A 12,094-nucleotide genomic window follows, 5' to 3' on the forward strand; every position below is an offset into this window, starting at 1 on the left:
TGCTGAGAACAAGGTTTCTTAGGGTACCTCCTCTTCCGGACAGGGATGCGGTGAGAAAGAGAAACTGTATCAGCCCTTAAGAGAGGTTTTTCCTTGAAGCTGTATTTGCTTCTAGTGAAATTTCTATCCCTTTTCTGCTTAATTAAATTTCTTTCTTCTAAAGAGAGCTCAGAAGAGGCTCCTATCTGAGTGCCAAAAGCCGGAGGGAGCCATTCTTGCGGTAACTGGAGCCCAAGAGGGGAAGTAGCAGAGGTCTCACAGCAAACCTGCCCCATCCATTCCTGCAGCCCCTCTGCGCAGGACGGGGAAGCAAACATCCGGGTTGGATTTATCCAAACCACCAAGTATTTGTAGCTGACTCATGACTGCATGTGAGTCAAGCCCCCTTTTTTTTTTTTTCCCTTTTTTTTCTTTTATTTTTTCCCAGACCTTCAACTATTGCCACCTAATTTTGTAGTGCAAAATTTTTGGAAGCCCAAAGGATGCCCTTTAGGTACCAGTTTCTCTGTCTGAGCTTGCTCCTGTCCATGGCTGACCAGCAAGAGGGGTTCAGGACACAGGTACAGGGGCCGGTGGGGGTGACGAGGCTTTGTCTGACCCCATTGCTGCAGTTTGCCTTCTCTTCTGGAGCAGCTGTGTTTAAACGAGGGACTCTGGGATGATGCCAGTACAACAAAGGATGCACTGATGCTCTGAGCAGTTGTCGTACCTCTGACTTGGGGTCTCAGTACGCTGGCAGAGCCGGGGGCATGGTGAGCTCTGGGTCACCCTGTGCTCCCCTTCTTCACTGACTTCTCCAATACTACTCTTACTCCGACCTGTGCAGATAAGGAGCCGCTCAGAGCCCTGGAGCCGGGCAGCTGCTGTGTCCTTAGCAGAGAGTCTCTGTCCATAGGCAAGTGCTGATGATAGGTTTTATCAAGTGGAACATCTGAGGGCTGGCAGGCTGTCTCCAAGACAGGGATTAGGTTTTTTGGAAGCTCGCTGGTGGCTGGGATCTCTAAGCTTTCACTTCATAGAGTTGCATTGAACCTCTGCCACTCTTAAGCCACCCAACTGGGTTTGCATTTATGGAACCAATGAGTTTGTCATAATAAAACTCAGCAACATCCCAATCGCTTCCAATAATTTTTAAGATTATTTTTTTTGGTGTGTGTTACAATTGTACACACTGGGCCTGTGGTTATTCAATTTAAATGTAGGAGTTTAAAAAAAGCACATCAAGCAGTATTTATTCTTATGAATATTAAGAGCCTGTAAGACTTCTGGGGTAATGCACTAAAATGACAGTCCAGTTAATTATCGGTGCATTGCGGTGAGAGCCCCGAAGAATCCCAGTATTTATGGAGCTGCTGCCAATGCCAGATGAAGTCACTCCGATTATCCTCGCCAGCTGTTTGTTTTGTTGAACCACAGTGATTTCTCCAAGTTACTGAAGTTGATGTCATTGGAAGTGATGTGACATTTTTGCACACATAGGATAAGTGTTAAAAAATGCTCCAGAAGAGCTTTTCCAGTCTTGTCTGGGAGCTGGCTGGGGAGTTGAATTAAACTGGCCTGATGGAACTTAATCCATAAAGCAAATGAGTCATCAGGCATAAATGGCTTTACCATAAATGTCAGACAGATTCTTACTGGTCCTGACAGTTAGCAATTACATCTGTTTGGTGGAGCAAATAAAAGCCTCGCAATTCACAATCATTTTCATAAATGTGCTGTCCTGCCTCCTCTTCACGGGAAGCTCTAGGAATAAAGGTCAAAATGTGATTTATTCCCCTTTTTGAAAACTAGCTCTTCTGATGGGTGAAATATTGGTTATTTTCAGGCAAAAATTAACCTTTCTTTTTTTTTTTCCCCCCTCCACTTCAAATTTTTTTGTCAAACCAGGAAAGCGCAACTGTGCCTTGCCTCTGCATGCTAAGTAGTACCCCAGTTACTGGAGCACTTTCTTGAGCCTAGATGTGCCCAACTTGCTCACATGCCAAAAGAGGACCTTACCCACCATCTGCACAGGTGGCTGGGACTGGAGGACACTGTGCTGGTGACCTCTCCTTCAAAGCAATATCAATGCGTTACTGACTTGCTCCCCAACTTAGATACCTCTTTACTTGAAAGTAAGTCTTAAAAACCTAAATGACTTGGCTGGTAAAGTCTTTAAACCACTCTTTTGGTGTAAGTGCTCTCTCTTACAAAGGCTTCATGGAAAATGCGTAGCTGTTGTGTGTGTGTGTGGAAATTAATGGTATCTTCGTTATCACTGGTCTTGCTGAAAAAAGCAGATGCCGACATAGGAAGGAGAGACGCTTGGGTGTTTTGTGTAACCATAACAGTGGAGCAAATAGACACTTGAGTGAGGAAAGGGAGCGGAGCTGGCTGCTGCCTTTGTCAGCCCGTGCCGGGGCTGGGGGCAGCTATCTCTTGGTGAAATTTATTAGCGGCAACACACTTGAGAGGACACAAAAGGCTTGCGAACCTCCCAGCACGGCTTGCTCTATTTAAAGTCGGCTTTTTAAATCAAAGAAATGGGGCTCTTGACAGCGGAGCTTTGTGCATCTTTTGTGAAGTTCAGATAGTGGGGCTTCTTATTACAGGCTAAATTAGCCCATTTTATTGTTTTGCGCTGAGGGATGAGGTCAGTTGACTGGGAATCTTGCTAACAAGGTTTTACTCCTGTCTGCTTTTTACAAGTGTTAACATGGGGTATCCACCGGTGCTGTGCACTTGCTGTTAATGAAACAAAGATGAATGGTCTAGCAACCCCGTGAGCTCTGCTTCTTCCCCCACCACTGAGCTGCTCAACCCATGTCAGTGTGCTTGAGCTCAGATGCTCCCTGGGGCACTCATTCCGCCAAAATTGGGTGCGTTGGTTTTCCTTCTGATTTTGCATGCTTGCACACTGCTGCTGGAACAACAAGAAAAGGATGAACTTTGGGCAGGGTGATTGATTGGGTTTGAAAAGGAAATGGGAAAATAGTAGGCATGTTGAACGATGCTTATGAAGCATGGTGAGCTCTGGAGGAGCTGTCTGCGGCTCATGCTTTTTCCTGGTGCCCTTTGCATACCAAATTTGTTCAGTAATGCACTGATTTTATCAGGTTCTTGACCCAGAGCTAGCAGGAAGCTTCCCTTGTTCATCCTTCCCGCCTCACTCAGCAGCAGCCGCTGGGCCAGCGCTGTCCTTTGGTGTGTTGAGTGAGGTTGGGGTTTCCACTATGGCCCCAAGACTTGAACCTGTGGCTCCTGGAACTTGCAGGTGATGTCCTTCCATGTACTCAAAGGTGCTGCTAAGGCCTTGAGCCATCAGACTCGGAGGATGCTCAGCTCCTGTTGTGTTGCAGGGAAGCAGGGTGGGATTGAGCCAGGATTTCTCCCCATTTCTCCCCAGCTCAGGAGCTGCCATCAGCTGAGACTAAAAGCGAACTCAGCTTTAGCAAATTCTCTTCTGCTTAACCTTTTGCACTGTGTCTAGCCAACATGCCTTGCTTTGCTTTATCTGTTCCTCAAGGAAACACAGTTACAGTCCTGGTCGCTTATAGCATGCAGACTATCAGCTCTCCTTGAGGTGTAAATCCAGCCTTATCAGGAAGAAAAAGCTTTCAGCCTTCCTTCCTTGCCTCTCAGAGACAAGTACCAAGCCTGCTTTTGTGGCTGTTTTATTTCAGCTTATCCCAACAGTGCCAGACACTCCCCATAACCCTATGGAAACTGGGGAGCTTCAACCACCTAAGTGAGAGCAGGGTGTAAATGGCTTAACTCAGATGTCAGTGAGGGGCAGGGGTGCTTGAGGTCCTGTGTGCAGAAATAGCAGCTGGAAGGATCTTCACATCATCAACTTGAAGCAAAACGCCTTGGCCAGGTTGGGCATCCTCCACTGGAGGGAGCTCCAAGGGGCAGAGCCTGTTTTGTTGCTCTGAACTGCCTTTGAAGACAGGGATGGTAATATATGGCGTGAGTAACCCCGTAACACCCCCCAGCTCCTTCAAGTCTCTCCTTCAAGTCTCTGCTCAGGGCTGGGTGATGTCCTCTAGGTCAAGTTCCCCATGCAGGTCACATTGTCAGGCCAGAGCTGGCTGGCAATGGGAAATGTTCTACCAGACAAAAAGTTGGCATTTTCTGTTTTCCCAATACTGCATCCCCATTTTTGGTGGGTACATTGAAAAAGAAAAAGCCAGAACAGTAATGACAGAACTGTTCTATAGACTTGTTAAAAAAAAAAAAAAAAAAGGGAAGGAGAGACTATTTTTTCTTTCTTAAAATAGAAAATTGAAAACCACTTTGCAGACATTTCTGTTAATTTTGTAAAGGTTATTCACAGGAAACAATGACTAATAAGCTCAAACTAATGCTCAATTTTAGGGTAACTCGCATAGCATGCGAGAGGTGCCCAGACGTTACGGTGAGCTGCTGCGGAGATGCATGCGATAACTTGGAAACCAAGGAAGGAAACCCCAGGCAGCCGTAAGCTGCCCCTGCCCCTCGGAGCTGAGTAGGATGCAGCCAGGTCCGCATGGTCCTTGCAACCTTTTTTTCCTGGTGGATCTCTGCCAAAAATGTAAACAACCCTTTTTTTGGTGAAGTCAGTGGTATGTGTTCGTGGCAGGCTGAGCTCCCCATGGACCCAGCGGCACCCGCAGCTGGACTATGTGCAGCTTGCATGCACGAAGGCAGATTTGGCCCATAATTTCAAAAATATCCTTTGGTTTTCCACGGGGCTGTTTGCCGGTCTGGCCAGACTCTGTTCAGAGCTTCTGGTTCCTATTACAGACCCAAGTTATCCTCCCAGTTTTGCTGTAATGCTCCTTTTTCCCCTGATGCCTTAGCCATGGTTTTCTATTATTAAAAAAGACTTTTTTCCCCTAATTAGAGTATCAGCTCTAATAATCCAAGTAGTAAAGTCTTGTCTTATGTAACTGTCTACTGAATACGCTGGTGTTTTGGCGTTACGGTGAAGCAGTGTGGTGGTTCTTTAGGAAACTAAAGAGTGATTTCTGCTCTGACGTTTGGGCTGTGGCTGTGTTGTGCTTCGTTTGCTATATAGTGAGTGGTCTGTCAAGCAGCCTCAGTGCCTAATGAGCTTGCTCTGCACCTGGTTTTCAATAAGCCATTGCAACCCCCCTCCCTCTTTTCTCTTTTTCTGATTATCAGATGCATTTCTAATCTCTTTCTATGTCTGTTAGTGCGTGGAAAATTGAGGTGAGGCAAGATGTAGAAAATGGGAGTGACGTCTTTTATGAGACCAACTGATGGGGTGGGAGAAGCAGAGAAGTTTTGAGGCCAATAAACAGCTTTTTGGGCTGGGCAGGGCAACTCCGGAGCCCTGCAGAGCTGCACAGGACCAGGCAGGAAAGGAGTTTTTTTTTTTCTTGTCCACAGGACACTGCTGATTTGGGGTGTGTAGAGCCCTTTCATTTTTACCACACCCACCTTGTCTGGGGCTGTCAGCAGTGTGGTAGGCGTGGGGGTGACCTCTCCACAGATATGGTTATCTTTTAGGAAGGTGCATTTTGGACCAGGCTTGAAGCACAGTGGCTTAGAATCATAGAATCGTTTAGGTTGGAAAAGACCTTTAAAATCATCCAGTCCAACCATTAACCTAATGCTACCAAGTCCACCACTAAACCAGTTAAGAGTAGAGTAAAAATTAGTTTCATGTTTCCTGGCTTGGTGGCTGGATTATTTTTGAATGAAAGTAAAAACTAGGAATCATTAAGGTTGGAAAAGATCTCTAAGGTCATCAGTCCAACCGTCAACCCAACACCACTATGCCTACTAAGCCATGTCCCAAAGTGCCACGTCTACCTGTTTTTTGAACACCTCCGGGGATGGTGACTCCCCCACCACTCTGGGCAGCCTGTTCCAGTGCTTGACCACTCTTTCAGTAAAGAAATTTCTCCTAACATCTAACGTAAACCTCCCCTGATGCAAGTTGATGCTTCACACCTCATGGAGCAGCCCAAGATAAGCAGCTGCTTGAACCGGCCCTGGACACGGAGGGTTTTTGCCTGGCTCGTCTCAGGCGATGTGCCCATGTCAAGGAGGTGGCCATGCCAAGTGTTTTGCTTTTCATTTCTTGGTGGTGTTTATCCCCTTGACTACAGTATCGGGCCGGTGGCTCCACATGTACCATCTGTCCCTCTGACACTGTCTTTCCTTCCCCACAGGGCGACATCCAGCAGCTCCTGATTGTGGCGGACCCCCGAGCAGCCCACGATTACTGCGAACACTACAGCCCCGACTGCGACACTGCCATCCCTGACTCCCCCCAGTCCCAGGACCCCAACCAGGATGAATACGTAAGTCTCTTGCGGGGTTAGGGGCAGCAGCATCCAGCTCCATATTGCACTTGCAAACACACTTGGCTTCTTCCTCCCATACAGCTTCCCTGTGACTCATCTGTCAGGGCTGAGACAGAGCTTGTTTTTAGGATTTGCAGGTTCTGATCTTGGCTTTTGTCTTCAGGAGTCTCCCCTACCTTTCTGCACTCCTCCTATTTCCAGACACCGAAATGAATATTTGCTTGGAGCAAAAAAACTTGCAGGAGAGACAACCTGAGCCGAGTGTGGAATACTGACCTTCCCTGGCAGGTCAAATCCTGTCCAAAACAGGCACCTGTTTCTAAATTTCCAACTTTACTGTTGAACTTGTAAAAGACTAAGCAGTCTTTTTTCAATGTTCTTTGAAACAACAGGTGTTAAAGGAGGGGGAAACACTTTTTGCCTGTGTATTTGATATTTGAATTTCATTTTGGCAGAAATGCTCCTAGCTCAACTGTATAAGCTGTGCTGCTCAGCATTTTTTCTACAAAGAGTTAGCCTCAGATGTTTTCTTTAGAGAAGAAGAAGAAAAAAAAAGACTGATACAGGATACCTTTTCATTTCTGTTGCTCAATTAGAAATGTCTGGGTGTGGCTGATTTCCAGAAGAGCATCACCTGATTTTTACACATTTTTAAGAGGTCTCAGGCTCAGCTTACAGCAATTAGTGTCCAGCATCCTCAGCTGCTTCTTAGCATCTTGGCTGCTCTCTTGGTCTGATTTGCTGGTCCATGCACTCTCTTGCTTTCAGCTGGTCTCAGGTCTGTGGGCTCCTGCTGAATCCCCACAAAGCTGTAATGACATCAGCCTGCTCCAGCTTACCTTTAGGATTGAATTAAAAACCTGAGCCTAGCAGGGCTTTGGGGAGCAAAGCGATGCTCACAGGCGAGGCACGGCCGCCCAGCTCTTGGGAAGTGCCGTAACCGCTCCGCCAGCGCTTCTGGAGAAACAATAAATAAGTAAAATAAAATAGACTTCGGTATGGTCAAAATACGTGGTAGTAGGAAAATAAAACTTCTTTTGGAGCCAGCAGTTCAACAAGGGCTGGCTTGTCTTAGGGCTGTGTTGCTCCATGTAAGAATAACTCTTCCACGCGCCGGCGTCTGCTGCCAGTGAGAGCGATGGACTGGCGAAGAAATTTGCCATGCCCGGCTGTAACCAAATGTTTTGCTTGTATTTCATTTTGAAGAATGACTGACGCCTTGTGGAAAACGCTGAAAATATCTTGTTTTCAAAGCCCTTCTGCCTGCAGGCCGCGGGTGGATGGCAAGTCACACGGTTGCTATTAGTGCAGTCAGATGAGTGAAAATAGCATCCTACTTCTCAGAGCAGCTGCGCGATTCAAGTGTTTTCTTTCCCTCTCTGAATATGTCAGAAGCGTGGCCTGGGAGGTCTCAACAAACTCGGGTTAAAAAAAAAAAAAAAGGTTTTTCTTCTTTTATTGTGCGTTATTGTGGGTGACTGAATTGCTGCAGGGTAGGCCCGTCCTCTCCGATAAGGGAGAATGTGCCACAGAACCAAAAGATGATTGTGAACCTCCTCAACTCAGCCATTGCCAAAGCAACCCAGTGCCAAGCTGGTGAAGGTTTCACAGGAGCAGATGAACAAGAGGGAGGGAAAGATTTCACTGCATGGCCCCGCATCATGTCATGGCCCCGTTGACATGAAATAATGTCTAAAAGAGCTGGCAGGAACATGCTTGGGCGCTGTCAGCTTATTTTGTGCTTATCTTCTCTTTGCAGTACACCGATGGGGAGGGAGAAGGTGACACCTACTACTACGAGTACCCCTACTACGAAGATGTTGATGAAACTGTAAAGCCAGAAGCACCCACCACCAAACCCAGCACTCCCGAGGTGGCTGCTGGAGAGAGACCTGAAACCAAGCAGGTACTGGCGTGGGGTCCTGGCAAAGATGCGTTTGATAAAGGGCACCTTTGTAGAGGGGGAGGTGGAGTATTTTCTTTTTGTTTTTCTGATTCTGGCATTTTGTTTCTGCAATAGGACTATCCTTCCCCTACGCCATTACCTGATGGAGGGGACCCCGGGAAGTGGACGAAAGGGGATGCTGTGGTGGATGACCCTCTCGTGGATGAGTACAATTATGAAACCATTAACGAAGAGTACTTCACGCCTCTCCCCTATGAAGATGTCAACTACAATGAAGAAGTAGACACCCAGGGAGGACTCACTGAAAATGCCGTGGAAGCTGAACTCCCCACGAGTACCGTCATCACCTACAATGAGACCGATGTAATTTTAATGAATGTTTCTTCCTTTCACTTTGTTTTTTATTAATTCTGGTATTTCATAGCCCTGAGAGCAAAGGAGATGTAATCATCCATATGGTAAATCTGTAAGTGGTTTGGGCAGCTGTTGGAAGAGGAAGTTTCTTGTAAAATATTTTCACTCCAGATATTTCAGGGTGTGGAACACAGATACTTAGAGTTTGGTTAAGGATTATTCCCCTGGAAAAATCTGTTCATATTGATATCTGCATTTCCCTGTGTGACATTTCCTCGCTTGTGTGACAAAAAGAAAAGCGAGGGTTGGTGTTAAAATCTAAGTAAAAGCATTTCATTTTAAAGCTATTAATATAAATACTTAAAATATTGATTTGATGGAGAAAGTCGATATTTTTCACTTTGTCATTCCCACTGAATAGTATCTTTATGTTTTTAGGATTGTAATTTGGGGGAAAAAAAACCCAACCAAAACATTTCAACACTGGGACAAACCCTTGATTTCAAACTACTGCATTCACCCAGAGAGAGCCCCTCTGTTTTGTGCACAGATCTGCTCAAAGATGAGATCAGTCCAGATCCCACAGCTGATGTTTCTGTTGGAGCAATTACATTTTTAGTTACCCAGACTTTCATATGCTTCAACTGAAATATGTTGCACTTGAGACTCTTCTAAAGAGTTGCTCAGTTCTTGCCTTTTTGTATTGGTGCTCAAATACAGGAATGTTGGTCTCATCCTTAGATGAGACTGAGATAAATTGTCATGCAGCTGCGTGCTGTACAGCTCACGATGCAAGGAAATAACTATGCTAGATGAGGCAAATTCTCCATTATCCAGGAGCATCAGCAAGGGAGTCGATAATGGGATAACATTTCCTGGGAGGTAGGATGGAACTTGGCAGAGTTTTGTGGTTCCTCCTCAAATGGAGAATTTCTTAGCTATGGGACTGTCAAAACTCAAGGCTTTCTGGGAGGCGCTGGAGGGTGGCAAAAGAGACAGCAAAAGTTGGCCAACATATTTGGAACTGGACCTGGAAGCTTGAATGAAAAGGTGTCAGGGAAAGTGTCCAAGCAAAGAGTTGAGCAGCTGCAGCAAGGCAGGAGGAGAGCCAGCCGCCCTGAGGGCTGGTGGCACGGTGGGGATTGAGTCCAGCCAACTGGGGATAAAAAAAAAAATGTAGTGGAGGAGGAGGGTGTGCAGCCCAAAATGATACACAGAGAGAAACAGAAAAGGCTCCAGCGTATCGAGGAAGCGAGTGCCAACCTGAGGGAACCCATGGATAGGAAACTTTTCTGTTTCCTGACAAAGAGCCAAAAATCTTTGGCCAAGCTTGAACTTTCTAATAGAGAGGAATTAAAGATTGGATAGCATGACCTTAAAAGAAATTGGAGGAGGAAATAAGAGACTCAAGGGCCACTTTAGTTGTTAGGAAAAGGAAATAGAAGAGAAGGAAAGTTCAGGTAAGGAAACACATGGTGAAGCTTTCCTATGTGAAAGCTCAGCCTGCTCTCAGCAAGCATCTCGTGGGGAGAGCGAGCAAACTGGCCACCTCCAGCAGCTCCAAAGAGACTGCGTTTGGGTGGGGAGGGCTGTAGGACTGCTCCTGGTGTGGGAGGTTGCTCCAGTCGATCTTTTAGCTGATGAGCAGAGAAAAAGACACAACTTGTCTGGCTGAAGGAGATTCCCATGCACTGAGGCAAAGGCTAACGCAGTGTCACATAGAGAAGACTCCCCAAAAGTGCCAGCCTGAGGGACAAATACCCAAGAGGATATGGATTTCAGGTTTACACCTCAGAGTGGGAGCTAAGGGCACTGCCTGCAGCCATGAACTCCTGGGGAAAACGAATCCTTTAATCCAGCAGCAGACCAAGCTGCTTTATGAGCAATATGGAAGCGAGGATCAGGAGCTTGTGCGTGTAATTGCCTGCCTAATACCTGTTATTAGAAACAGCGGTTCAGTGGGAGATAGACTGCTAAAGTGGTTGGAGAAGTTTATTTGCTCTTAAAAAAAAAAAAAAAAAAGTCATAAGTTTTTTGGCTAGTCTAGGGAAAAAAATAGTGCTTGTGGTGTAATTTCAAGTGGTCCCAGGTTTCCGCCAGCAGCCGGGGAAGGCAGCCGGAGCCCCGGCGCTGTTGCACAGGGATGCGAGTGGACGGCAGGGGAGAGGTGGGCTGGTACCAGCCCGGGCACTGCTTGCTGTAGGTCATGGGCTCAAATGGGATAACGTTGGTCTGGTGCAGAACGGTAATTTTTAGCACCCCTTCACAGACCTGTTGCAAGAGCAGGATGTGTCCGCCACTGTTGAAGTTCACCTGTCTATATTTTGGGAAGGCTAATTCCTACAACAGGAATTAAAAGGGGATTTAGTTTTACACTAGTGAAACTTTGTGGAGCCTGTGTGGGAGGTTTTGGAGGCAGGCGTAGTCACTGAACTCTCCTGGGCTTGGGTTTCATTATGGCTAATAACTCCGTGACAGATGCCAGTGAAGCAATTCCAAGATTTAGTAGGCAGCAATACTCCCATGAACAAGAAGAGCTGGGGACAGATATATTTTGTTCATTGCCTGCTATTCATCAGGCAGTTTGCTTTACTTGTCCAGATGCATATACCAGGGCTTCATAGCTGCATTGCTTCCCAAAAGGGAAGACTAAAATATGATTTAAATGAAGCTGTTATCAGCAAAGGAGAGTCACAGTATTTTGCACACTGATTTGTTTGGACCTCCTCTTTTCTTTGTGGACTGTTTTCTGATTCAGGTTGTCTAACAGCATTGTTAAGGAGATTATTTTTAGGCTTTCATTTTGGTTTTTCTCCAAAGCACCTGCAAATCTCAGCATGGAGAACTTTCCTCCTCCTCTGCCCCGTTATTCAAAATACCATGTCCTTCCATGCAAACTGACTTGGGGACCCTAATCAAAATATAAAACCAGGCATTTCTGATATTCAGTTCAAGAAATGCAATTTGAAAAAAGCTCGCTATGTTATCCCCAAAAGCTTTATAGCAAGATAAACAGGTTTTAAGGTTTCAAAGTGCAAATCTAGATAAAAGACTTCGAACAGGATAAAAGATGCGTGTGATAGCGCTAGATCCATTTGAATGGTACAAAGGAAAAATAATGCTAACTTTTCCAAGTTTTGTAATTGGGTAATTGCCAGACTATAATTTCTGCAAAGACCAGTTGGTATTTGCAGAGGTAAAAGAAGATGGAGTGGCAGAGCCATGACTGAAAGCCATGATTGCCTTAGCACTGGGCTTATTCTTACTTTAAAACCTCTTGAATTTAGATACAGATGCTTATGCTTATGGGTTCTGAGCAGTTTCGGCACTGAAACAAGGTCTGGAAATGGTGGTGGCATTTAAATGATTTTGAATTTGTAGTAGTGAGGAGATAATTTCTCTGGGAAGCACTGGAAATAAGTCAATTTATGGACTGTTGTGGTCATTACCTGGCTGGGAAAGAAGCAACAAAAATTATGAGCAGCACACGTTCTTCTTTACAGTGCTGCTCAGAGTAAAGGATGCTGAGCAATGGTTG

General features: G+C 45.8%; 1 protein-coding gene across 2 annotated transcripts in view; it reads left to right on the top strand.

Annotated features, from left to right (window-relative positions):
- COL5A1 (collagen type V alpha 1 chain) overlaps positions 1–12,094 on the top strand; it is a 157,885-nt gene that overhangs the window by 65,644 nt on the left and 80,147 nt on the right. For both annotated transcript variants that reach the window (XM_075716081.1, XM_075716082.1), the window contains exons 5-7: positions 6,162–6,293; positions 8,056–8,202; positions 8,317–8,565. In XM_075716081.1, coding sequence (XP_075572196.1) covers positions 6,162–6,293; positions 8,056–8,202; positions 8,317–8,565 — 528 coding nt within the window. The remainder of the gene's footprint in view (positions 1–6,161; positions 6,294–8,055; positions 8,203–8,316; positions 8,566–12,094) is intronic.

The sequence above is a fragment of the Pelecanus crispus genome, chromosome 9 (assembly GCF_030463565.1).
Source record: "Pelecanus crispus isolate bPelCri1 chromosome 9, bPelCri1.pri, whole genome shotgun sequence".
NCBI classification, from domain to species: domain Eukaryota; kingdom Metazoa; phylum Chordata; class Aves; order Pelecaniformes; family Pelecanidae; genus Pelecanus; species Pelecanus crispus.